Source organism: Musa acuminata, chromosome BXJ2-1, assembly GCF_036884655.1.
Source record: "Musa acuminata AAA Group cultivar baxijiao chromosome BXJ2-1, Cavendish_Baxijiao_AAA, whole genome shotgun sequence".
Classification (NCBI taxonomy): domain Eukaryota; kingdom Viridiplantae; phylum Streptophyta; class Magnoliopsida; order Zingiberales; family Musaceae; genus Musa; species Musa acuminata.
In genome coordinates, this window is record NC_088338.1 from 9,577,207 (window position 1) to 9,603,988 (window position 26,782).

At 40.3% G+C, this 26,782-nt stretch overlaps 4 protein-coding genes and 1 long non-coding RNA gene across 9 annotated transcripts; 2 read left to right on the forward strand and 3 right to left on the reverse strand.

The window, feature by feature from the left end:
• Nucleotides 1–494: 494 nt before the first annotated feature.
• Nucleotides 495–5,457, reverse strand: LOC135598847 (sulfite reductase [ferredoxin], chloroplastic-like). The gene is made up of 8 exons (XM_065093240.1): nt 5,110–5,457; nt 2,887–3,663; nt 2,507–2,803; nt 2,145–2,342; nt 1,714–1,848; nt 1,496–1,612; nt 954–1,112; nt 495–871 (listed from the first exon to the last, which is right to left on the reverse strand). The coding sequence occupies exons 1-8, from the start codon at nt 5,281–5,283 to the stop codon at nt 662–664; spliced, it is 2,067 nt and encodes a 688-aa protein (XP_064949312.1). The 5' UTR covers nt 5,284–5,457; the 3' UTR covers nt 495–661.
• A 1,370-nt stretch (nt 5,458–6,827) lies between these two features.
• Nucleotides 6,828–8,128, reverse strand: LOC135585684 (uncharacterized). 2 transcript variants are annotated; one of them, XR_001978323.2, is made up of 3 exons: nt 7,930–8,119; nt 6,929–7,549; nt 6,828–6,842 (listed from the first exon to the last, which is right to left on the reverse strand). It is a non-coding gene; the product is annotated as an uncharacterized LOC135585684 (long non-coding RNA). The 2 variants fall into 2 exon arrangements; XR_010481487.1 differs by lacking the exon at nt 6,828–6,842 and having other exon boundaries at nt 6,993–7,549; nt 7,930–8,128.
• Nucleotides 8,129–9,235: 1,107 nt separating this feature from the next.
• Nucleotides 9,236–18,353, forward strand: LOC135585127 (probable cellulose synthase A catalytic subunit 8 [UDP-forming]). Of its 2 annotated transcripts, none has more exons than XM_065093241.1 (15): nt 9,236–9,393; nt 9,562–9,698; nt 9,867–10,059; nt 10,163–10,383; nt 10,472–10,562; nt 10,673–10,850; nt 11,881–12,147; nt 12,233–12,578; nt 12,669–12,806; nt 13,038–13,163; nt 13,283–13,495; nt 14,373–14,637; nt 15,553–15,755; nt 16,777–17,127; nt 17,469–18,353. In XM_065093241.1, the coding sequence occupies exons 2-15, from the start codon at nt 9,675–9,677 to the stop codon at nt 18,051–18,053; spliced, it is 3,201 nt and encodes a 1,066-aa protein (XP_064949313.1). In that variant the 5' UTR covers nt 9,236–9,393; nt 9,562–9,674; the 3' UTR covers nt 18,054–18,353. The 2 variants fall into 2 exon arrangements, with proteins under 2 accessions (XP_064949313.1, XP_009407595.1); XM_009409320.3 differs by having other exon boundaries at nt 9,870–10,059.
• A 1,406-nt stretch (nt 18,354–19,759) lies between these two features.
• On the forward strand, nt 19,760–22,262 carry LOC103994869 (polygalacturonase-like). Its single transcript, XM_009415320.3, has 9 exons — nt 19,760–20,095; nt 20,173–20,304; nt 20,399–20,569; nt 20,656–20,676; nt 20,760–20,967; nt 21,064–21,145; nt 21,288–21,396; nt 21,809–21,925; nt 22,006–22,262. The coding sequence occupies exons 1-9, from the start codon at nt 19,832–19,834 to the stop codon at nt 22,225–22,227; spliced, it is 1,326 nt and encodes a 441-aa protein (XP_009413595.2). The 5' UTR covers nt 19,760–19,831; the 3' UTR covers nt 22,228–22,262.
• Nucleotides 21,686–25,329, reverse strand: LOC103990209 (small ribosomal subunit protein uS5y/uS5u/uS5v). Of its 3 annotated transcripts, none has more exons than XM_065093243.1 (3): nt 24,595–25,329; nt 22,807–22,959; nt 21,686–22,223 (listed from the first exon to the last, which is right to left on the reverse strand). In XM_065093243.1, exons 1-2 carry the CDS (start codon nt 25,270–25,272, stop codon nt 22,810–22,812), a joined length of 828 nt encoding a protein of 275 aa, XP_064949315.1. In that variant the 5' UTR covers nt 25,273–25,329; the 3' UTR covers nt 21,686–22,223; nt 22,807–22,809. The 3 variants fall into 3 exon arrangements, with proteins under 3 accessions (XP_064949315.1, XP_064949314.1, XP_009407563.2); XM_065093242.1 differs by having other exon boundaries at nt 22,784–22,959; XM_009409288.3 differs by lacking the exon at nt 21,686–22,223 and having other exon boundaries at nt 22,657–22,959.
• Nucleotides 25,330–26,782: the final 1,453 nt, after the last annotated feature.

Genomic DNA, 26,782 nt, shown 5'->3' on the forward strand with positions numbered 1-26,782 from the left:
ATTTTTTGAAGTTTTATGTGAATAATGAGGAATTGGCACCATATTGTCTTATAACTAGTAAACAATCTTTCAGTACAAGCTTAAGCAATCTTGAACAAAGAGGAAAGGAGAGAGAGGAGACTGGATGCAGTTGCAGAGAAGTAGAGGAAGAGTGTGTGTGAGATTGACTGGGAGTGATGTACCAACTAAAGCTTGTGAGTAGGAATCTTCATCCACATTATTGCAGTTTTTCTCAAGAAAGAAAAAAATCTAAAGCCATCATACATTGGATAGTTTTGTGAATGCAGTTGTAAGACAAACTTAGCCTGTGATACACAGAACAATTGGGAGTCTTCAGGTAGCAAAAAGCCTTGGTTCTTCCATAAACAAGTCATAAGCTCAAGTTGCATATGTGATTCAATGATATTGTGGTGCACTTCAGCTTGCAGATATAGCAATTGCTCAGCTGCACTCTGAGATGCCACATGCAAGACATTGACACTCGTACAGTTCCATTCAGATAAACGTTGCAGCTTCAGATATTGGAAGATCTTTTAACTCTACCAACATTTTTACAGTAGAGTCAATTCATTTAAAAAATAAATGCGGAAAACAGTTTGAACTTCATTTGGCTCTATCGATAGCGAGCCAGAGAAATGATCATTGGTTTGCATCGGTGAGCTCATTCACCTTTTCCATTCTGCTGAGCAGCAACATAATTGCGGATGACCTCCATGGCCAGCTGGTGGGCACTCTTGTTCTGCAGCTTTGCAAGATTCGCCATGGCTTCATACGTTTGCCTGTCCGAGAAGATTTTGAGATTGAATCTTGATGATGATGATTCCCCAGGACCTTCCCACTTCTCGACCAGCTCTTGAAGTGTATCAAAGCCCTAACGGAAAGACAGAAGGTCAACCATGTTCATCACCGAGTGTTGTTAGAGCTGACATTCATATATTATCAACCATGCTCACCATCCGAGTCGTGAAGTCACCAAATGATTCATGCCGTTGGCGTTCTATCCTCCAGTTGTAAAATAGCGGCTCAAGAACCTTCTCTAAATCTTGGACCTTCACCTTATTCATGAAGCTTTTTGCCAGTCTGGTCTGATTAGGTGTGCCACCAAGCCAGATCTGATGTCACAAGTAAAAAGCATCAATAAGCATTTGGTTGAGCACAAATAAAATTTATTTAGACAGCTGCTAAGGCCTGTAAGTTCTATTATATCTCAATATCAATATTTCGTTGCAAAGGGTCAGTTTAACTCCCAAGATCATGCATTTACAGACTATTAAAGTGAAGATCTTGCATGTATTTGTGCACTTGAGGATGTCAGGCTATGGAAACCACAAGTACATAAAAGGTTGAATGTGCTTTATTCTAAATCTCACCCTAGGTGATTGCTAGTTATATAATTTTCCATAAATTGATTCTTCAATCTATGATTCCAAGCACTGCTGGTTGAAAGAAGCTTCAATCCACATTATTACTACCATTCATAAAGGACTTAAATCACCTGGTAGCTGTTGGGACCATCTCCGACAAGTCCTAGCTCGGCCATGTAGGGTCTGGCACAGCCATTAGGGCAACCAGTCACCCTTATCACAACTGAATCATTGTACTTGAGGCCAACCTGCAATAAAATGTTTCTGAATCACAGTTCACTCAGAAAATTTTCAAATATAGCAGTTTGCACATTATTACAACAAATTGGATAATAAACAATGTGGTGACCTTGTCAAAAACAGCTCGAACCCTTCTGAGAATATCTGGAATCCCTCTCTCAGCTTCTGTAATTGCTAGTGGGCAAAGTGGAAGAGCAGGACAGGCCATGGCAGTTAAATTGAGACGATCAATATATCTGGGTAGCTGTCAGTATGATAATACTTAGATTAATCAGGACACCCAACTAACAGTAGGATCAGAAATCATCTTTTGCATAACAACCAGAAACACAAGTCATTTAGAAAGTCAGGCATTGAGACCTCATATCAGATTTAGCGCATTAGATTTCAATTCGGTTTAAACACCAAACACAGGGGGTCTCACTAAAGAAAGAAATAAGCTATACAGTAGATCAGCCATTTTGGTTATTCTTTTGGTTATACAAGGTACTAGATAAGTATAACCTAATTTTTGAAGCTGCAGAAACAAACAAGCTATACCAGTAGACCAGCCTGGGCAAGAGCTATGGAGATGGGCCGTCTCCATGAACACCGGATGTCACACAAAATCAAGTTCTGGTTAGGTGTAATGCGAACATTCAGATTGTACTTCTCAATTACTTCTCTCAAAGTTTTCTTCATTTTCCCTCCTATACGGCCATTATCAACACTGAGTCCACAAAACATAGCACCATTACCCTGCCATGAAATGCTCCAAAAGATCATAACATTTTCATTAAAAGACAAAGCTGAAAACACATACATATGGCCAAAAATGATATTGCAATTGTTTAGAACATATCAAAACTAACAAGAACTAAGCAAAAGAATGAGTACAAATCCATTAGATGTCTGAAAGCAACCTGTTCATGCCATCCAAGGTAACTCTTAAATTCCCACTCCGGTAATTCTCTGAATGGTTCAAACTTCTTACCATAATACTGCTCAACAACACTACGGAACTTTTCAATTCCCCATGCACTAATCAAATACTTCATTCTACTATATTTCCTGTCATCCCTCCTCCCATTTTCTCTTTGAGTAACAACAATAGCCTTTATAGCAAACAAAATATCTGCTTTTGGAACATAACCCAGTGGCTCCCCTAGACGAGGGAATGTGGTCTCAACCCGATGAGTCCTTCCCATGCCTCCTCCCACCTACAAATGTAAATTTTTTGAACAAATCAAAATTTCTAATCAAGAAACTTATAAACTAACACTTGAACATAAAAACTTTTTACATAGATGTTAAAGCCTCGAGGTTCTCCATCATCATCAGAAACTAGTACAACACCAATGTCATTTGTTAGGATATCAACTGAGTTATCTTTTGGTACAGTCACTGCAATCTTGAACTTCCGAGGCAAGAATTGGGTGCCGTAAATGGGCTCTGGTAAGTCTGGGAAATTTGTTCCATGGGAATTGTCATTACGAGCTTTTACTACCTCTGGAGGCTCTGCTGACATAACTTTTTCACCATCTACCCATAAATCATAATATGCACCAGACTGAGGTGTCAAAAGGGTAGCAATATTTTCAGCAGTCTCCTGCGCAAAGACATACTCTTTTTTGGCATATGGTGCTGCAGGAGCTAATACATTTCTGTTCAAATCACCACATGCACCAAGAGTTGATCCCATATTCTTGATGATGGTACTCATTACAGTTTTTAGGTCTTTCTTCAGGATGCCATGCAACTGAAATGTCTGCCTAGTGGTCAAGCGAAGAGTACCAATTCCAAACTCATCAGCAAGATCATCCATAACCAGGTAGAGCTTATTTGGGACTTTCCCACATGGATTTTTTGTACGAAGCATAAACTGGTAAGACTTTACACCACGTTCATCCCTATTTGTCTGTTGATAACTTCCGTGAAACTTGATCAATTGTGTAGCAGCTTCATTTATGTTTGGAGCTTCTGAGAGCAATTCCTCATTTAAAGGAAATCTAAGAAAGTTGCTTTGCTCCTTAAACAATTCAACCTTGCTTCGCTTGACCGCAGTATCTGGTTTTGTAGGCTATAAAAAAACCAAAAAGGATTGGCATTATTTAAATGAGAAATTAAGTACAGGTAATATACTCTAAATTTACATTAATCAAATATCATATCTGCAGATGAATTAATGGCAGGTAGATTACATTGGAGAAAATGTACCAAATCTCCCAGGTCAAAGCATCGAATGATTTTGTACTAGAAAGAGATAAAGAGATACCTAAAAATTACAAAAAAACAGTTGCAGAGTTGAGAATTATATACATACTGCTTATTCAAATTGTAGCCCAGCTCGCAGGTCGAAATATCGAATAATTTTCTTTACTAGAAACTAGCAAGAGTTAAAAGATAATTTCAAAATTAGAAAAAAACCAGTTACAGTGTTGAGCATCATGTATATACTTCTTATTCTACAAGACACTGCATTTCTTTTTAGTTATTTCAAAACAACTGCTACTTAACAATATTTACATACTTTTTTATTTTTCCGTCATGCATAGTCTTGTAGGACACTAACTGAAATGCCCATGATTTTTTCCTTGTGATGTTATAGAGTTCCATCATTAGGCAATGCTAAAAACAAGCTACCTTTTAGCCATCATATTAACATCAAAGCACTAACAACTTTGCAAAACTAAACCATTTGAAGCTGCATCTATATCTGCCTCATTCAACATGTCCTTTTTGACTCTAATGGCCTTGCCTAAATTCTTTTAGAATGAGGAAAAAGAGGACTCATACAGCTTGCAGATGTGTTTCACAGAAATTAAGATCAGATTTGGGATTGGCCCGATCATACATTAAGGCAAACTTGCAAGATATCCAATCACTCAGCATGCATATGGACCGTGAAATACGACAGATGTAAAATACGGCAGCATCATGATAGCTGATGATAAGCAGTTGAAGAACTTTACAGCAGGTTTAGTTAATGGTTGATTATAGGAAAATTAAAGAAAGTAGAAAAAAGAGTAAGATTAATCATCTACAGAGCTTCAACAACATTGAAGAAGCTTCAGGTAAAAAACTCTGCTTCACAAGTTTCCTTTTCTCTTCTCCCAGTTCCCTCTCTCCGTCTCCCAGATCCCACATTGATACAAAAAAATCGCTGCCCTAGCTACCAGGTCAATTACCAACCGAAAATACCTACACGAAAAATTTAAACCAGAAGCCTGTTACAGATAAGATGGGCATTCAGGAACCTGACATCACTTTCTTAATTGCTATGTAAAAGACTAGTTCATGTCAGAAAACACGAACATTTAAAGATGCAATTTGCTATCCTACGATAAAGGGGGAAAATGCTTGTTTCTTAAGAACGAAACATAAACGTGATATGGCATCACCATAATTTCCCCCTATTGGTTATTCAAACCAACTAAAACGGACAAAAGACAACCAACATCCCACCTTTGGGTTACCACATCAGGAAGCAGAAATAGATAAAATGCAAGAAGCAAATAGAGCTCACCGTGGAGACGGCTCTTATAATGGAAGAAAAGCCCGACGAGGACCCGATGGGCAGAGCCGGGAGCGGTCTCCCGAAGGGAATCAGTCCGGAGGACCTGAGCCCCCGAAATCCACGTATCTGGACCCTCCGATCGGCCCCGGCTCCGATCCCCCCCGCCGCTGCCGAGGCCGCCATGGCCGCCGATTGGCAATTCAAATCCTCTAAAAGACAGCGCTTTCGGGACGAGGAAAAACCGAGCCGAACAAGGAAGTGGACCGAGAGCAGTGTGGCGCTAGCCGGGATTTGACGCCGTCGAGCTTAGACGCACCGCCACCCGCCCACCTTAGGGAAGCCGAGTCCAGCGGTAGCCACACGTAGAGCGGCGGATTATTCTCGAAAGCCCACAGGCGCTGATATTTTCACGCGCTGTCGCTGTCGCTCGTGAGCTGCGAACTGTTCGATATCGATCTGTAAGCCTCCATCTGAGCTGGTAATTCGGAGTGACAATATCATAATCCGAATCTGACTGTTCGATAATTTAGGATTTATTAACTAAAAAGTACTTTTTCTTACCCTGTTTGGTACTTCCCAAACATTACCTTTCTCCTTATTGGAAGGAGATTGGGCCCCTCTATTTCCGCTGACCAAGGCAAGTAGGAGAAGAAACTCGTGTGTCTTCCACCAAATAAGAACACCGTTTTAACTATTGAATATAATTATGTGGTTCATAGTGCCAAAAAAAAAAGTTATTTAACCTCTTAAAGAACATAATCTAAAAATATAGTTTATATAACGATGGATGACAGAAAAAATCTAGCTCATCTTTCTTTTTATTCCATAATAATTTTTTTAATGAAGCATTCTATTAGGATTAGTTGTAGATTATCTTATATAATTAATTATATTTAATAATCTTATTTTTATACTTAATTCTTATATTTATAATATTTAATATTATTTCTTCTCATATCGTGAATTCTACTGGCGAAAATACTATATGTGTTCAGAACCTTTTAATATTTTTATTAATAGAGTCTATCATGTGAAGCGAAACGAGGTTAAATATTTTATAATTTTTAAAAATATAAAGATTAAAATGTTAAATATAATTTTTTATACTTGTTACAGTATTTTTTAATAATATCATAAACTAAATAAAATACTAATTTATATAAATTTTGTAATGTCATATTTTTTATAATATTAGAAAAATATTGTAATATAGTATAAAATATTATAAAATAATGTTTTTATTTTCAGCAATACTAAGAAGATACTGTAACTCATATTATAAAATAAATTTTTATACTATAAATAAATCATGATTATAAAGAATATTTACTATATTAAATTTGATTCAGAGTATATCGTCCATTAAAATTTTATGATACGGTGGTAAGCGATATCGCTTATCTATGATTGGCAAAAACTACTTACCGAATCAAAAATATGTTTTATTTCAGTTGTTTCTTTGTGTTGGATCGTCACAGGACACACTGGTGCATGGAAGGACTGGTCGATGGGGAATGTCAGGAAGAACAGGAGCATTGGGATCACTTGCATGTCAAAGCAGTGTTGTTCTCCGTGGTGTGATCCTGTTCCCCGATGGTAGGGTCTCCCATGACACCCCAAACACAATCATCCACGTTGAAACCAAAAGATCTCCTTTTGTCACGCCTGCAGGAGTGGCCTTTAACCTGCAGATCCTCTCTCCCCTTCCTGTCCAATGAACTGGCGACCACGATGATGAGAACCTGCACAATGTCATGAGTATATGCAGACACGTTGCTGTGAACGCCAGGGAATCCAATTCAAAATCTAAAGCAGAGCCCGGCACCACCTTCCAAAGTTAAAGGAGGTCAAGAAAGCCAGCACTAGTAGACATGGAAGATGAAGAAGACGAATGAGGAACAACAAGCAGCATTCTCTTCACAACCAGATCGATACTGCACACAGGGAACTGAAAAGATGCACAAACTCGGGCTTCTCAGCTATAAAAAGTAGCTGTGAAGCATAAAACAAGCTCACCAAACCCTAGAAAACCAACCTCAGCAACAAAGACAGAAGGGAAAGATCAATGGCGATGCAGTGTTTCGGCCTGAGAAGGGTCTACAGTGAGATCTCCCGTAGGGCGTAGAGGAAGAAGAGATCGAGGTCCGGCGAGGTGAAGAAGGGGACGGGAGGTGTGTTCTCGGACCAGCGCATGGCGGTGACCCGTCGCTTTTTAGGCGCCGGTGGGCAGCTGAGGTGCTCCGGTATCCGGGAGGTCTTGGCCTTTGGGGTTGAGGATCCTGCAGCTGCGATGTCGATTGCTCTCTTCTCTTCCAAATCCGACATGGCTTGTTTCGAGGAGACATCATCCGTGGGGCGTCGTGATGGCTCCGAGTTCTTCTGCTGACGTCGAAGTCGAGGTCGCCAGCAAGCCTTTCTTCTTCCTCTGAAGGCTGGAGCCATTCGAGAGCTGGCCGAAGCCAAATGACATAAGATCCAAAAGAGGAAACCTTCATTTCCGAGATGATCAAACCTCAAGAAGACAAAGTTCAAAAAACCATGCTTGAAGAATAGAAACACAAATCAATGATTGTGGGTTTGAGATGAGTAGAACATCAGCTAAATCTTGCTACAGTTCATTAAGAAACATATCCTCCAACTTTTCAGAAGCTAAGAAAAGAATTGTTGACACAAAGTACTTCCTACAGAGCGAGAGAGAAGTTAGTAAAGACAATCACAGTGAAGATAGATCTTGAAGAGCTCCTGTCAACAAAACTCGACATCTGTCTTCTGTATCCAAAGAAATTGCACAGAGAGAAGAGTACACACACAACTCAGAAGCTAGCATACCTCTGAAGGACTCGGGCGCAGCACACTGTCAAAGAAGAGATCTCAATTGATAGCCTCGGAGTAGTTGATCTCAAGAAGATACCCAAAGCCTAACAAGCTTTGGGTGAGCTTGTGAAGGATGTGTTCATGGAAATGGCATCTTTTTGTGGACGGGGAGGGAAGGATGCCAAGTGTGGCAGCGGTCTCCTCCACCGCAGGTGAAGTTACCTCAAAGAGATTCGATTTGAGCTAATATATAAAATATGTATTTAAAATTACAAAAAATAATATTACCTTTTTTGTCTGATTTTAATTCCGTGCCTTAAATATATACATATCTATAATATTGTTGGTATATATATTTTTGTCCTTGATTATTATTTAAAGATTCCATCTCGTTGCTTGATCGAAGTTGATGGGTCCAATATACTATCAGTCACATGCAAAATTATTATATGGGTCCCCCAAAAACAGTGAAATGGAAGTCAAAGTCAAAGTAGATGACGTCGATCAAAGCTGTAACTCCATTTTATTTTTTTTCTTTATTCTTATAATACGTCGAAGGGCCCACAATAAGATGGTTAAAATAGTGTCGGTGGGCGTAATCGATTACTAATTTAACGGATGATTAATGCATGATTGCATCCACCCGTTTGTGCGTGTCGCGACAAGTGATCAATACCCAGTTGTCATCTCTTCGTAACACACGGGCATTGCGATTCAAAGATACCCGCGATGCTCGTTGCTGGAGCAAGCAATCGGGTCCCATTCCACCACCACAAGAAAGAAGGGTACGGCGAGCGGGGTTTCGAACGTGGTGTGGTTCGAAGTATTTACTGATATCGTGGCGGATCGTCTCCAACGCTGGCTTCATCGGTCAGATCCGATGCCGGCATCAGAGCCATCGGTGATTCTAGCTTCGGTGGGACCCACACCACTTCGAACGCCCAGGACCGTCCGATCGATTGGTGGAGTTGAAGACGCGTCCGCGTGATAGCAAACGTATTCTAATAATTCATCAGCGTTATTGCTGGATCGAGCGGCCCGGGTCCCACGCATTTCACCAAAGGAAAGAAGGGTAGGCCGACGGGGTTTAAACGTGGGGTCGTCGTCGCGGATCATCTCCAACTCGATGTTTTCGTCGGTGACATCCCATCCCGGCATCAGAACCGTCCATCCTCTTACCTGGAGTTTGGCCCAACGGCAAAGACCGTCCGATCGATTCCTTTTCCGTTCCACTGCTTCTTTCACCGCAGTGGGTGGGAGTAGCAGCAACGTCCTTTTCATAGTAAACATATCAAATCAACTCGGCGTTGTTAAAGCGTCGCTTTCGCCCCCTTTCTCTTCTCTCCTTAATTGCTCGATTACTAGTCGGTGGTGATAGGGTTCCTTCTTGAGATATCTCCCCTCACTCCCCTTCTCTTCGTGTCGGCAGTGTGAGGGAAGACCGATTTGGTGGCTCTTCGGAGCAATCCGTTCTCAAAGGTGAGTCCTCTTTCTTTTGTTCTCGACGAAATGCCAGTTTTTGATGTGAATGGCTCGTTCCACCTATAGATCTACTGATGTATTGTTGGTGTACGTTTAAGATTTATGAGATCTGGATGTTTCATGCGGACATTTCTATGGGTGATAAATTCCATGTGGTTTTGATAGGGGCAAGTTGTGGATCGGAATCCATGCGGTGCATTAAGCTTCGATCTGTTAATATTTGAGCTGTTTCTTCTCGATTCGATTAAAGTTTGCACTTTTTGGTTGAGAAGCCTGCCATGGAGGTCGATGGAGAGAAGGGGGTACGTTTCTGCATCAGAAACATGATTGGTTCAAATTGTTTTTTCTTTTTTGACCGAAATGTAGCTTGTTCTTGAAAAGGTCTCCATCTTTAGATTCAAAACATAATATTTTTTCGCAATCCATGGTTGAAACTGTGTTAATTTTGACTCGTCTTGACTTGGATGAAGAAGCCTGTGAAGCACTCCGGTGGCCAGGTGTGCCAGATCTGTGGCGACAGTGTTGGTACAACAGTGGACGGCGATCTATTTGTCGCCTGTGATGTTTGTGGGTTTCCCGTCTGCCGTCCCTGCTACGAGTACGAGAGGAAGGATGGAAACCAGTCGTGTCCCCAGTGCAAGACGAAGTACAAGAGACACAAAGGTTTTGCTTTGGATCCCGATCTGCATTAATGTGTCACAGTTATTTAAATAAAGACCAGATTAAGGATTTTGGTTGGCTCTTTTGTTTTTATTGCGACATGTAGGAAGCCCACCTGTTCGCCAAGAGGAGGGGGACGATGGCGATGCTGATGATGTTAGCGATTTCAATTATCCAACTAGCCATCAGGATCAGAAGCCAAAGATCGCTGAACGCATGCTGGGTTGGCACATGGGTCATGAGCAAGGGGAAGATGTCGGTGCTCCAAAGTATGACAGTGGGGAGATCCCTCGGAATCACATCCCTTTGCTCACTCACAGCCAGGGGGTATGCCTTTTTGATTTAATTCTCTTAAGATCAGTGTCTCTGTTCCCCTTACGTGAAGATATGTTACTATTTTCTTTATTTTCTGCAGCTCTCTGGAGAACTGCCAATGTCATCACCTGATCATATGATGTCCCCAGGAGGTGGTGGAAAGCGTGTGCATCCACTCCCTTACCGCTCTCGTATGTCACTTATCCTAGGTTTTGTGGTTGTTATGTTGAGTTTAATATTTGTTTATGCATTGCTAGTCCTGATTCAGATGTTAAATTGTTGTCCTTTCTTATTTGATCAGCTAACTCGTCCAGAGAATTTGGCAATGTTGCCTGGAAAGAGAGAGTTGATGGATGGAAGATGAAACAGGAGAAAAATGTTGTGCCAATGACTAATGGTACCAGTCATGCCCCTTCAGAAGGCAGGGGAGGAGGTGATATTGATGCGACTACTGATTACAATATGGATGATGCTTTACTGTGAGTTATTCTCCTGTTAAAGTTTCTTTGTTGAGTGCATATGAGCTTAATATTTTCTTTCTGAATATTGTAGTTGACTTGTTTACTAGCAGATTGATGCTTTGAATATTTTTGTTGGAATCCTTGGTAAGAAACAGAAGAAATGTTCTCAAATATCGTAAATGTTATTGTAATGAGATCTGTCTTGGTTCTTTTCTGTCTAAGTATATTTTGCATCCTATGAAAATACTCATTGCACTTCTCTTTTCTTATTGACTAATGGGTGACTAACAAAAAAAATGACCCATGAACAACTATGTTGGTGTAAAGGCATAAGAATTAGTCCTAAATACTGCATTCTTTAGTAACTGCAATAATAATTTTTCCTCTCTCCAGGTGTCCAGGTGGCATTATATGGTAATTAGCTAAATATTCATCCAGTTTATCTGTGTGGTCCATGTAAAATAAAGTGATTTTTTTTACTGATTTAGCTTTCTGAATTTCACAATCAACACACACTTCCAGGCTTCCAGCTTTATCCTTGTCAGCTTGTTCATTTTGGACTTGTATGACTGTTTTTCCTTTACTACCATCGTGAGTCTGATTATAACACCAGCTCTGTTGTGAAATAGTGATCTTCTATCTTCTTTGACATTCTAATCCTAGTTCAACTTAAATCATCTTAAAGGGGATCCTTATGAACATTTTGGTGGAAATGTCTAGCACACAATGTGCAACATCATTTGATGCTGTTCTGTATTCTTTATTTGAAAATAAATCATTTGCATTGAAAGTTGGAAATGAATCCAAATAATTTTTGGAAAGGAAACAAAGCCCTTTGTTTTTCTAAAATGTTAAAAAGTTTACTTGCTTTCGGTTCTGTAGGCTCTAGTTCCAGAGACTATTCTACTTTCTATTGTTTTTTTTTCTACTTTCTGTAGTTTAAATGTATAATAATTTAACAATATTCTTGACTCTGTTTATAGGGCCACTGAAATTACCTGAAACTTTTTTATTTTAACTGTAAGCTGTCATTGCTTTTATTATGCAGGAATGATGAAGCCCGACAGCCTCTTTCCAGGAAAGTATCTGTTCCATCTTCCAGGATAAACCCATACAGGATGGTTATTGTGTTACGGCTTGTTATTCTCTGTATTTTCCTCCACTATCGTATCACAAATCCTGTCACCAATGCCATTCCTTTATGGTTGTTATCTGTAATCTGTGAGATATGGTTTGCTATATCTTGGATATTGGATCAGTTTCCCAAATGGTTTCCTGTAAATCGTGAAACTTATCTCGACAGACTATCAATTAGGTAATTGCTTCATGGTTTCTTAAATTTTCTTGTGTAGTTTAAGTACTCAGACCAGTTGTTTGCTAAACATCACTTGAAACAACAGATATGACAGAGAAGGTGAACCGTCTGAGCTGGCTGCTGTCGACATTTTTGTCAGTACTGTCGATCCATTGAAAGAGCCTCCCCTTGTCACAGCCAACACTGTGTTATCAATTCTTGCCGTGGATTACCCTGTTGACAAGGTCTCTTGCTATGTCTCTGATGATGGTGCTGCTATGCTGACATTTGAAGCACTGGCTGAAACTTCAGAGTTTGCAAGAAAATGGGTTCCTTTCTGCAAGAAATACATTATTGAACCTCGAGCTCCTGAATGGTACTTCTCACAGAAGATTGATTACCTCAAGGATAAAGTTCAACCTTCATTTGTTAAAGATCGCAGAGCAATGAAGGTGTCTAGTCTTGCATAGTTTCAAACTTGGATTTTTTTTTTTTCTGTTATCCTTTTGCATGTCTTCTGACCAGCAATTACTTCAATCCAGAGAGAATATGAAGAATTTAAGGTCCGCATCAATGGCCTTGTTGCAAAGGCACAAAAAGTTCCAGATGAGGGATGGATCATGCAAGATGGCACACCATGGCCTGGGAATAACACCAGAGATCATCCTGGAATGATCCAGGTTGGTGGATTTCTGTAACAAAGAACATTTACAAATCTAGATAGTAGACATCTTAGATATTTGGCATGTGGAAACACATTTTCACATTTTGTGCATATTAATTTCAAATACATCTTGACATTGCCCATTGTGATTTGTTAACATTTACTAAATTGGTTGACTGCTGTTGCAACATGTTCTTTTAAGATAATTTTTCTTATCAGAATCATCTTATGTCACTCAAATTATCAGGTTTTCTTGGGTCACAGTGGAGGGCTTGATACCGAGGGTAATGAACTACCACGATTAGTCTATGTATCTCGTGAGAAACGTCCAGGTTTCCAACACCACAAGAAGGCTGGTGCCATGAATGCTCTTGTGAGTAATAAATGATTCAGCATATTATGTGAATCTGGCGTTTATTTATTCTACTAAATATTTGTGTAGCTGGACAAGGACATCTTTGTCCATTGTTAATCTTTAAAACTACTGTGTAGGTGCGTGTGTCGGCTGTCCTTACAAATGGACCCTTCATGTTGAATCTTGATTGTGATCACTACATAAACAACAGCAAGGCTCTGAGGGAGGCTATGTGCTTTCTTATGGATCCAAATCTTGGAAAGCAAGTTTGTTATGTACAGTTTCCACAGAGGTTTGATGGTATTGATAGGAATGATCGATATGCCAACCGTAATACAGTGTTTTTTGATGTAAGTGCAGATATATTTCAAAGCTTATAACATTTCTTACAGCTTGTTGTTGATAAGCCTTAGCATCAACTGGGCAATTTAGTCTTTACAATGATGATTCTAGTGAATATAACCAAACATTAGAGATAACACTTGATAATATACAACATTATGATGTGGCTGTATAAAATGCTTCCCTAATTGGCTGCATAATAAATGGCATTTTTCTGCACTTTAATCTATTCCTGAAAGTCATTCTGATCCAAGTAATTGGTCCAAGATTAATTTTAATGCTTCAGGTCATGGTTAACTGTCTTAACTCATGCGATGCTTCTGAATATCTGAAAGCAGAACTGCATGAATGTTAGTGTTATCTATCCTAACCATTGGCTTCGTCTGTCCAGATACTTTTTGTATTGAAACTCAACTCTTCTCTTGCAAATACTATTTTAACAGACATGTCATGGAGATGCCCCAAAACATGGTTGTTCCATACTTTTTGAAAACATGAAACATGTTAACTCACATTGGAGGTCAGAAATTGGTTAAAAAGTTTTAGTGTTACTAATAAGAAAACCCTTTAGTAGTTTTGGTGTCATCAAAAGGGAAAAGATACTCTACATTTTGGACCATGGTTGTGACCATTTGGATCCATGTACTCTTACCCTAGAGTCCAAGACATTACCTTTGTTCTTTTGTTGTTCAAACTTTTAGCATCATTTTGATATTCTTGTAAGTAGTTGACATTGCGGAATTGATAACTGAAGATATTGAAAATTATGCAATTTTAAATCAAGATAAATATGACTTCAGAATCAGCCTCAGTGTCTTCTGGCTGACTTATTTTCTGTCTCTTTTTATTGTAATTCTTATTTCCAATGTTCTTTATTTATTATAGATCAACTTAAGAGGTCTCGATGGTATCCAAGGCCCTGTCTATGTGGGTACGGGATGTGTCTTCAACCGAACTGCATTATATGGCTATGAACCTCCTATCAAGAATAAGCATAAAAAGAAGGGCTTCTTCTCTCTCTGCTGTGGTGACTCTCGTAAGAAGAACTCTAAATCAAGCAAGAAAAGTTCAGAAAAGAAAAAGTCAAGCAAACATGTGGATAATACAGTGCCAATATTTAATCTAGAAGATATAGAAGAGGGTGTTGAAGGTAACTCGTTTTGTTATTGCTGTTTTGAAGAATACATGAAACTTAATAATTAGCATTATTTAATATCTGACTTTGGAGATCTTGGGACCCTTGTTTGTAGCAATTTTATTTAGCCCTTCGGTTGTTTGATTTCAGAGCCATGAGATAAACTTTTGGTTTAGGAGGGAAATGAAAAGCTATCTAATTTGTCTCTCTGCTTAGTAGCAGCACAAGGCAAAGAATATTTTTCAATATTCTTATAGTTTATTTATAGTTATTTTTCAACTAACATTAGCACACAGTGGTGACAAAATTCCCAGCACCAAACTGCTGGCCTATACGTGATATATGGTGTACGTTGAATGTTGAGGATTCATATTGTGGTCCATGACAGCAATTTATCAATATATATTGTTAGTGTAGAAAGGATAGTATAGAAAGGTTTCGTTATATTAAGAGACCAAACAATCATACCTTTTATTTGGCAGTTCCACAATATTTTAATAAAATACTGCTGAATAGCGACTATGAGCACATTGATCTATCATGGTAGGGTATAAGGACAAAGGGAAACATGTATTAATGTGAGATCTCGGTACCCGACTAGTGATATTGCTCTCAAAAGAGCATAAATGCAGGAAAAAGGTTCATGTAGCTGATCCCAAGTGGCTGGATCCTTATTTGTTTTTGTTTTATGAGATCTCAATACCTAGACTTAAATCAGAAGCAACATTATATATTCCATGTTACCCTCTTTGCAAGCTAAATAAGTCATCTATCTGCTGACACTAAACTCATGGCATTCTGTTTATTCTGAAGAGTATTGCATAATTCATGAGTTTATTGTATGCAATAGCCTTATTCTAGTGGACAAAGTACATCTTCGAAATGTTCTTTATCTGCTGAAACTAAGCTTCTTGTTTTCTTTTTAAATAGGTGCTGGATTTGATGATGAAAAATCACTGCTCATGTCACAAATGAGCCTGGAGAAAAGATTTGGCCAATCAGCTGTATTTGTTGCCTCAACATTAATGGAAAATGGTGGTGTTCCTCAATCTGCAACTCCTGAGTCTCTTTTGAAAGAAGCCATCCATGTCATCAGCTGTGGCTATGAGGATAAGACAGACTGGGGTAGCGAGGTCTGCATATGGCTCTTCTTTATATGTGCTTTTCTTTTACCCTTCAGATACACTATTGTGCCTTACCTTCTTCTGAATGCCAAAGTTTACACACATTAGTCAGTCAAAAGTATTTAAAGTTCGATCAGGAATAATCTCTTCACATGAATGAGACCTTTAGAAAACAGGAGTTCTGAAAAATAAGCATTGACATCATTTTGGTAATTGAAACTGACAATTTAAATGGGCATTAGCTAGATTACTATGACTTGGCAAATCCATTCCCTTTTAACATCGAAAATCTAACAGTTTGGAGCATAATCACAAGAAGTTGAACTTGGCATTAAGATAACGGTTGCATCTTCCACAAAATACAAATAACTTTTAACACACAACACCTTGATAGCTGGCTTGAAGTAGATGCACTGTTTATCGAGGCTGCTGCTTGTACAAAGTAATGGACTTTCCCTGAACATAGTCTGCAACAAGATCTCAAGGTGGTGTGGCTGAAGATTTGGATAGAACCTGAACATAGTCCCCACAAGGACAAAGTATTTGGATATAACCTTTAAGATATCTTTTATTTCTGAATTTTTGTGGTGTGGCTTAGGAATGCTATAATTTATGTAAGTGCTAAGGTGGCATGGGCTTCTGCATTATTTGGGGACTTAGTCAAAAGAATCAAGTTACTGCTTTCAACCAAAAGAAGCCACCTGCAGAGCATATAGGATGCTTGTTTTCCAGTGTACAATGAAATGAAATTCATAGATTTTAAGAGGCCATCAAAACTTTGTTGTTTAATTGTATTTTACTCCACAAAAATTGGGAACTAATGTAGACCCTGACATTCTTTAAGTTTGGCACCTGGTTTCCCCCCTTATCCATACCAGTGATGGCTATAGGCATAACTTAAGTGATTGTTCTCTTGTCATAACAAGTTATTTCTATGAGCTCTGCAGTTTAGTCTTATGTCCTTGTATTTTTTTTATTTTTTTTATTATGTCCTTGTATTAAGATGCTGGATTTTTATCTGGTACCGCAGATAGGGTGGATTTATGGTTCTGTGACAGAAGATATCCTGACTGGATTCAAGATGCATGCTCGTGGTTGGAAGTCAATCTATTGCATGCCTAAGCGTCCAGCATTCAAAGGTTCTGCTCCAATCAATCTTTCAGATCGTCTGAACCAAGTGCTTCGATGGGCCCTGGGATCCGTTGAGATTCTCTTTAGCCGTCACTGCCCAATATGGTATGGCTATGGAGGGCGATTAAAGTTTTTGGAAAGATTTGCATACATCAACACCACCATTTATCCACTCACTTCGCTTCCCCTCCTTTTGTATTGTACGCTGCCGGCCATTTGTTTACTTACTGGAAAATTCATTATCCCTCAGGTAAAAACATCTCCTCGTTTAAGTTTTTGCTAATTCTAAAGATCAATAGGTCCATCACCCTCGAGCCATCTTTTGCGGCTGGCACTAATGTTTGAATAAGATCCATCATTGAATAGCATTATGCAGTATGCACATAAAGTCACCTGCATGTTCTCAGACATTTCATGAACTTTTTCTCTTTTGGGATAATATTTTTTGCTATAGGCACAATTTTTCTCTTGTTCAGATTCTTAAAATTTGAAACTATTGAAAATTAAGATTCTTCTGATAATAGCCAGATGAAGCTAAGCATGCGTGGTATCAATATCAACTGGGCACTAACCAACTTTATTTGATTGCAGATTAGCAACATTGCAAGTATCTGGTTCATCTCTCTCTTCCTTTCCATTTTTGCCACTGGTATTCTGGAAATGAGGTGGAGTGGTGTTGGGATTGATGAATGGTGGAGGAATGAGCAGTTCTGGGTCATCGGTGGTGTCTCAGCCCATCTCTTTGCAGTGTTCCAAGGTCTACTCAAGGTTCTCGCTGGTATCGACACCAATTTCACTGTTACTTCCAAAGCTTCCGATGAAGATGGTGACTTTGCTGAGCTCTACATGTTCAAGTGGACCACCCTCTTGATACCACCAACCACACTTCTTATCGTGAATCTGGTCGGTGTGGTCGCTGGTATCTCCTATGCCATAAACAGTGGATATCAGTCATGGGGTCCCCTCTTTGGGAAGCTCTTTTTCGCCTTCTGGGTGATTGTTCACCTGTACCCCTTCCTCAAGGGTCTTATGGGAAGACAAAACCGCACGCCTACAATCGTCGTGGTCTGGTCCATTCTCCTTGCTTCAATCTTCTCCTTGTTATGGGTGCGAGTTGATCCTTTCACCACTCGGGTAACTGGACCAGATGTGCTGCAATGTGGTATCAACTGCTAGAACGTCGATCATGATGTTCACTTATATCTCTTTTATCCGGAGACTGTTATTACTGTACAAGTATGCATGTCAAATATCTGAAGATGTATGCCTTGTTTGACCTATTAAGTTATCACTTTCATTTTTTTTAGTTTACTACTTTTCTTTTTGTTGGTGGCTGTCTCAGCTGTTGAGATAAGTTTGTATTTGGCATCGATATAAAAATCCACTGTTTGCTAAATTAAGCATTACAATTGAAATGGATTGAAAGGCCTAATGTAGCTAAAGCTTGTGTATGGTCTAAATATTTATTTTCCTTTACCCCATTTTGTGCTAATCTTTGTCATAGTGTTACAGATCTTTGTCATAGTCTAATCACTATCTGGTATCATGGTCCTCACTCTTGTCTTTTCCTTGAATGTTGCATTGTGTCAGATTGGGCTTCACTGATTCATTTAAGTTTTTATTTTTTTAATGCTTCATGCAAGTATTGTTCTGAGAAATGTCATAGGTTTTCTGTATGCATATTCTGATGGTAAATCAGACAAAGTTACTCCATCCTCACAGCCTGAAAAATCAAATGCAGAACCCAAATGGTTTTGTGTTCTTGCATCACCTTTCCAATCTTCTCAGCCAACCCTACTAGGTGACTCTGGAAGTTATCAAGCATCTGTCTAAAAGTTGGTTCTCATGGATTACACAGGACCAACATGTCCAACAAGTTTGACAACCATAACACATCAATCACCATAAATTATGTATTAATCCTTTCTTTGGTTTTTAAGTTTTTCCTCTCTCTCTCTCTCTCTCTCTCTCTCTCTCTCTCTCAGATGGGAGAGGCCAACTTTGTCCATTCTGGTACTCAATCCAACCATAACATATCAGCAAGTGGAAGACTGAGAAAGCAAGAAACATGTACTTGACCCTATCTTGAAAATTTTCTATCAATTAGTATTTTGTTATATTAGGTTATGTTCATATAATACTTTGTTACTTATACAAAATTTATTGCATATTTCATGAAATGCAAACATCTCTTTGTAATCTCCCATCACATCACATACCCTCAGTTAGCTGTATATTTCCTCATGGAACATATCAGAAATAGCAATATATATATGTATATATATATATATATATATATGTATATATATATATTTATGTATATATACATAGCCTGTCATATATATAGTACATACTGTTACCCATTGAAGTAACAGTAGGCTTTAATCCATTGAACTACAAACTTGTAATGCTTAAATGACATTGTAATGCTATTTACTTGTGGCATGTAAGTTTCCAGGTTCTGAGCATTTAATCTCTCACAGCAGCAGCAGCAGCAGCAGCACCAACAACATTGCTTCCTGGAACAAACATATGGCAGGCTAATTCTGAAGCCCTTGCCAACTAAGAGTAGGAGAAAAGCCACAAGAACTGTGCATCTTCTTCCCTCCCTGAAACTTGTACCTAAAGAAGAACAAGAGGCAAGCAATAAATGAGATATGGGTTGGCAAGTAACCCAAACACACTTGCGTTTCTTTCTCCTGTTTCTCATCTCCATACCCATGATCATGATTCTGATGATGATGATGGAGGGAGGCCAAACTTATGGGTTGAGTGAAAACTAATCCTTCTCTCTCTCTCTCTCTCTCTCTCTCTCTCTCTCTCTCTCTCTCTCTCTCTCGCTATCTCTTCACCTAGACAAGCAATCCTCTATTTGGCGCACATTATAAGTACATCTTCAGAGCTCTCAAAGCACCGAAGTGATTTTTCTTCTGTTCCTACTCCAAAAGCTACAAATGAGCGAAGGAAAGCTTCTTTGGCTCCTCACTCTCACCATCTTCTTCCACAGCCTCTCTCTCCATGGCAATTCAGAAGGCAGACTTGCTTCTCCATCAAACTCTTGCTTCGTCGATGATGCTGAAGAGTGTGATGCCACTATACATGGCTTCAATGGATCGATCGTGGGGTTCCCTGGCTCACTCTTTAGACCTTTGCCTTCTCGCGGCGTCTTCAACGTGGAGGACTACGGCGCCAAAGGTGATGGAACGGATGACAGCCAGGTATCAGAATTCTATAAGATCTCTTCCCGAATTCTTGATTCCAAGAGGCCATCTTTGGAGTGTCGCACTTGTGGTAGGCATTTGGAGAGGCCTGGAGAGCAGCTTGCAACTCCTCTTCCTCGGCTGTTCTGCTGGTGCCGGAGAACAACAAGTACATCCTAAAGCCAGTCGCCTTCTCCGGCCCCTGCAGAGCTCATATGACGGTCATGGTATCTCCATAACGATGCACCTCCTCTTCCATCCACAGGCATGTCTCTGTCTCTCTCTCTCTCTCTCTCTCTCACCGTCGCTAATTCGTGTCAGATCAAGGGAACACTCGAAGCTTCTTCGAACCGATCGGACTGGAACGTAGACAACATCAGACACTGGATCCTGTTCGACGGCATTAGGAACCTTGTGGTACGAGGCGGCGGAACCGTCGACGGCAACGGACACGTTTGGTGGCAGCACTCCTGCAAGCGAAACACGTCTCTGGTAATCACGGTTCCAACTTGATAAGCTAAAGCTCATCCGAAGAAGATGACTCGCTGACTTGGGTTCTTCTTCTCTTCTTCTTCCAGCCTTGCATTGATGCGCCGACGGTAAGTAGATGATCCAACACAGCGGTGTGTCGACAGCTGGTCTTCCTATGGGCATCGAACTCATACTTGTGTTGGGATTACAGGCCTTGTTCTTTAGTTCCTGCAAGAACTTGGTAGTCGAGGACCTCGTGGTGAAAGATAGCCAGCAAATGCATGTTGCGTTCCGGAGATGCACCAACGTGAAAGCTTCCAAGCTGACCATCTCCGCCCCTGAATCCAGTCCTAACACCGATGGAATTCATGTCAGTGGCACCAAAAGCATCCTCATAAAAGATACCATCATCGAAACAGGTAGAGAACCTGCAGACCCATACCAATCTACAGAGACAGGTCAAAGATCATCGTCGTCATCATCTTAGCACAAAACTAATCCGCAAAATGGTGCAGGGGATGACTGCATATCGATCGTATCGGGGTCGCGAAGAGTGATCGCGACGAGAATAGTGTGTGGACCAGGCCATGGAATCAGGTGTGTGAGACTCTTAACTTCAACCTGTACAGTGTTCATCATCTTCACATGAGCACCACCACCACCTACTTAGCTTGCTTTAAGCTTGGAGGAGGGGGTGCCATCTAACACAGGCTCTGCTGCTGCTTGATCTGGTGACCAGCATTGGTAGTTTGGGAGCTAACAACACCAGGGCACACGTATCCAAGGTGTTGGTGGACAAGGTCATATTGAAGGGCACCACAAATGGTGTCAGGATCAAGACATGGCAGGTAAGAAGAAGAGGGAGAGCCATAGCTTAGAGATAGATATGTTACCTGCATCCTCCTGGCATGCACTCATCTCTGTTGCTTGTCTTCTGCATCACATCATCCGACCTCTGAAGCTTAACATCCATGATCAGTGACAAGGTATATATGTGTTGCCTGTTATATGCACATCTTTAAGCTTGCAAGTGCAGCTCTCTACTCTCTCTGTTCTTGGAACTGCTTGAAAGGAAAAAATACATACAAAACAACTTAAAATAAAAGGCAGAAATTTATGATAATGATGGAAAACATATTGGTAATAGGGATTTTTATTCCATCAGCAATGAATTATGCTGCATTTTGATTAACCAGAAATACAAAGGTGAAAACATCTCATGTCAAATGATGGGAAACTTTTTTGTATGGTGATATATAGGGAGGGCATGGTTATGCCAAGCACATCATCTTCCAGAATGTATTCATGCATGATGTCCAAAATCCTATAATCATCAACCAGAACTACTGTGACTCCAGAATTCCTTGCCATGAACAGGTAGGTACTTGTACAACTCGACATGTATATAGATGCACATCAGGTAGCAAAAGAATAGCTGATCATTTGGTTTAATGCAGAACTCGGCTGTGGCAGTGAGCCGTGTGCTTTATAGGAATATTAAAGGAACGAGTGCTTCGGAGTTGGCCATGGAATTCGACTGTAGCAGAAGTCATCCCTGTCGTCACATAGTGTTGCAGGAGATCGAGTTGGTGGGAGAAGGTGGAGGTCCTGCAGCAAGCTTATGTAGGTATTTCAAGTGGGAAGAGATTGGGAAGATCATTCCTGCTCCATGTGCCTGAAACATGCAACAAGCAACATCAACTTGACATTCTAATTTGGCTAACCTTATTGTAGAAGAAACATTTGAGAAATCATTGAAACATATAGTCAATAATACATGCTATTTTTTCCCAGAATCGAGGGGAAAATGAGCTTCTTTCTTAAACCAAGTTTCCTGTTTCTTCCATCTGATATACGCGCCCAGTAGACTTTTAGAGAGAGCCATGCTAACAGTATCAGTAACATGGATGAGAAAAATCATACAATCAATTCTGTGTCTCATAATATCATATCCATATGATAATATCACGATAAGATTGTTCCTCTGCAAGAGGAATATGAAGACACAGACATCTTGGAATATAATGAGAAGTGGCCAAACATGTTTAGCAAATACAGGAGGAGAGCATCAGTTGCAGTGTTTTGCATGTTTGAACAAAAAGATAATATGCTCAGAAAAATTGACTATATAAAAGTAAGGATATCATGAATCACAAAATTGTCGCAAGAAGTCCTCAGACCACCAATAAGGAAAATTCAGCAAAAAATAATAGCACAGTACACCGAGTCCTTAACACTACTATAAAGCATCCTACGACGCCTCAGCTCTCTGTGTTTTCAATAAGTATTGCTTTGGTGGGCTTCGCAAGCAAGTCCGTGTACTCCTGGAAGGGAGATTTGCTGAAACGAGTCTCCATCCAGAAATCTGGTGTCAGGAATCCGTAGGTCTTCATGAGACACTCAAAGGTGGCCTGCGTAGAAGTAAGAAAGCTTCAGATTACTTATATAGAATGTGCAATGTGCATACATACAAACATCAGTAGTTACTGATAAAATCTATAAAGACCAACTCATCAACATATATAGTCCATTTGATCCCAGAACATCAGGAGATTCCAGCCCCGATACATCATTTATGATAAGACGCCAAGCATAGAAAAGAAAGAAAAATCACTGAACAAGCCAGAAGACTTATTGTATTCCTGTAGTTTTCCATATCTAACTAAGTTTAGCACTTCCAGGAACAACATCAATCACCAAAAGTAAATCTTTAACACCACAATGAAAACAAGCATATTAACCCATTATATATATACATGATACCAAACAGAAAGTGAATAGTAAACATACAAATAACTAAATAAAAATAGGAATATCAAATTGAGATTTCAGGAACATTACTAGAAATTATAATTTCTATCCTTTTGGTGCATTTTGATTACTATTATTGATCCGATAAAAATCTTCAAACTAAGGGAAGGTGCTCGGTACAGTAGGATCGCCACGAGCAATAAGACCAAAACACATGCATCTCAATCTACGTCAGTTTAACAGTATTCTTGTTAATCCTAGTATCCTACTAAATTCAATCAACAAGCCTAAGCCCCTCTGCTCCCAGCATTTCTTATGAAATCCTAAATTTAGCTAAACACCATCAGAATCAAAATCCCACCTGAGACTTCAATTATAATTTATATCCTTATGGTGCATTTTGATTAGCTATTATTGATTCGATAAAAATCTTCAAACTAAGGGAAGGTGCTCGGTACAGTAGGTTCACCACAAGCAATAAAACCAAACACACATAGATCTCAATCTACATCAATTAACAGTATTCTTGTTGATCCTAGTATCCTACTAAATTCCATCAACAATCCTAACCCCCTCTGGTCCCAGCATTTCCTATGAAATCCTAAATTTAACTAAACACCATCAGAATCAGAATCCCACCTGAGACTTAACACTCTCAAATCTAATTATCCAAATTTCATTCCTCAATATCCTACAACTAAAGTTCCAAGACCCCCCATATGGTGTGAAGACTTAGTAAGCACTTGAACCAAACACACTCAAAACCACAAATTACAAGTGCATTCATGAAATTTCCAAATATAGAGTGTTATATAAAACCCTAACTACATATCTCATGCTTGAAATATTCTTTCTTGGAACTTGGGCCCTTTTTGAATCTTTTGAGAAAATCATATGATTTTAGAACCTCATAGCAAACGAGGCCTAAAAATTATAGAATTTTACTTAAAAATCAAAATCATCATTTAGATTCGAACAATGATGAAGAAGATACAAGATGCACAGATGAAATTTACATTATTGTTTAACATCGAAGATATCAATACAACTAAATCAAGAGCAACCAAAAAATCATTTTTTTTCACTTATGGAATAAAAGGGGACTAAGAAATGATGAGTACAGTAAAAGCAAGAGAGTAGAAATACAAGTGAAAAGAATACATTCACACACAGATCATGTAAAACGTAAAAGGGGTTAATCAATTCTTGGTTCATATTGCCGTTCAAACGAATGGCCACAACCATAATTCTTCCCATGAAATAAAGTATATTAATAGTGAAGGAGAAACACTGACCTTGACAAAGTTTCCAAGAGTCTTGGTCGAACCACGAGACGAGGTGAAGACGTCCTCAATCCCAGCAAATTGGAGAACCTTCTTTGGCACACGAGCGGCCACGATCCCCGCACCCCTCGGCGCCGGTACCATTCGGACGGTGACCGACCCGCACTTGCCGGTGACCTTGCAGGGCACAGTGTGGGGCTTCCCAATCTTGTTCCCCCAGTACCCCCTCCTGACGGGGATTACCGAGAGCTTGGCCAGGATGATGGCGCCACGGATGGCGGTGGCGACCTCCTTGGCGCACTTGACGCCGAGGCCGACGTGGCCGTCGGTGTCGCCGACGACGACGAAGGCCTTGAAGCGGGTGCGCTGCCCGGCGCGGGTCTGCTTCTGGACGGGCATGATCTTCATGACCTCGTCCTTGAGGCGGCCGCCGAGGAGGGTGTCGATGATCTGGTGCTCCTTGACGGGGAGAGAATGGAGGTAGATCTGCTCGAGGCTGGTGATCTTGCTTTCCTTCACGAGGCGACCGAGCTTGGTGACGGGCACCCACTTCTCCTCCTCGTCGCGCCGGCCGCCGCGCCGCCCTCCGCGACCGCGGTCGCCTCGGCCCCGGTCACCCCGGCCGCGGCCGAACCCGCGCCCGAACCCGCGCCCGAAGCCGGCACGATCTCCGGCCCCGCGCTCCGCCATGAGGGATGTGGAAGAGTGGTGGGGAAGAGAGAGGATGAACCGAGGAGACGAAAGACGGTGAGACGATACAGCGGCTTTTATAGTGCAGACGGACGCCAACCCTAAGGGTTCCTTCGGGGGTGATGTCACCGGTGGTGTGGTTGTTCCGGTCTAACCCTTTGGGTTTGGTTCGAGTTCGAAAAATATTACCAGCTTTAGATCTCACCCAAGTCAAGCCAGACCGAGTCGGCGGCCTACACAGCACCTGGCCCGGCCCGATGCGGAACCGACCCAGACGGCGGCTCGGTCCGGCGTAGTCCCAACCTATGTGACCAACAGCTATCTATCTATTGTCCCAAATGTTTGCTATGGCATGGCATATTCGCTTGTAAACGGTTCTCCACATTGTATTGACGTTACAAAAGTCTTCTTAGATCGCAAAGACGAGTAAATAATTAGGAAAAAAAAGTAAATAACTCGACGAACACCAGTCGAATTATTTATTATCATGCCCTCGTAAGATTGTGCTCCTATCAAGGACACTAATCTTGGATCGATGTAATGTAAAAAGTTGACGAGCGAGAGGCTTCATGAATGAGTTAGCTAACTGATCAACCGAATGGACATGAGAAACTCGTAGTTGACGGCAAACAACTTGATCTTGCACAAAGTGGTAGTTGATAGCAATATGTTTCATGAGGGAGTAGAACACCGGATTAGCGCACAGATAGATAGCTCCGACATTATCATAACATATTGTAGGAGTAGAGTTGATGTTGAGTTCTTTGAGCAGATTTGTGACCCAATTGAGTTCTACAGTAGCAATGGTGATGATACGGTATTCAGCTTCAGTTGTAGACCGTGCGATTGTCTTTTGTTTCTTAGAACTCCAACCGATTGTATTAGTACCAAAGAAGATAATATATCCTGATGTGGATGTTCTATCATCAAAGTTGTCTGCTCAATCAACATCGGTAAAGGCATGAAGTTGAAGTGGAGAGTGTTTACGAAGAAAGAAGCCATGATTGAGGGTCCCCTTAAGATATCGCAGGATTCGTTTGATTGTAGACCAGTGCATAGTAGACAGCCTCTGCATAAAATGTAATAATTTGTTGACTGCAAATGAGATGTCGGGACGGGTAAGAGTTAAGTACTGTAGGGAACCAACGACTTGTCGATATTGAGTAGGTTCTATAGCAGGACTTCCATCAGATAATTTGAGAGAGCCACTAGCAGAGAGAGGAGTTGTAACCACATTTACATCCTGCATGTTTGTTTTGGATAATAAATCTTGAATGTATTTTCTTTGTGATAGAAAGAGACCGGAAGATGTGAATGTAGCCTCTACATCCAGAAAGTAGTTCAAGGGTCCTAGATCTTTGAGCGAGAATCGATCTGCCAACTTTTTGATGAACGCTTGGATTTCTATGGGGTTGTTGCCTGTGACAATGATGACATCCACATATACCAGAATATATATTGTGTCGTCATGGTGTTATCGTAAAAATAATGAAGAATCAGATTTGGAGTT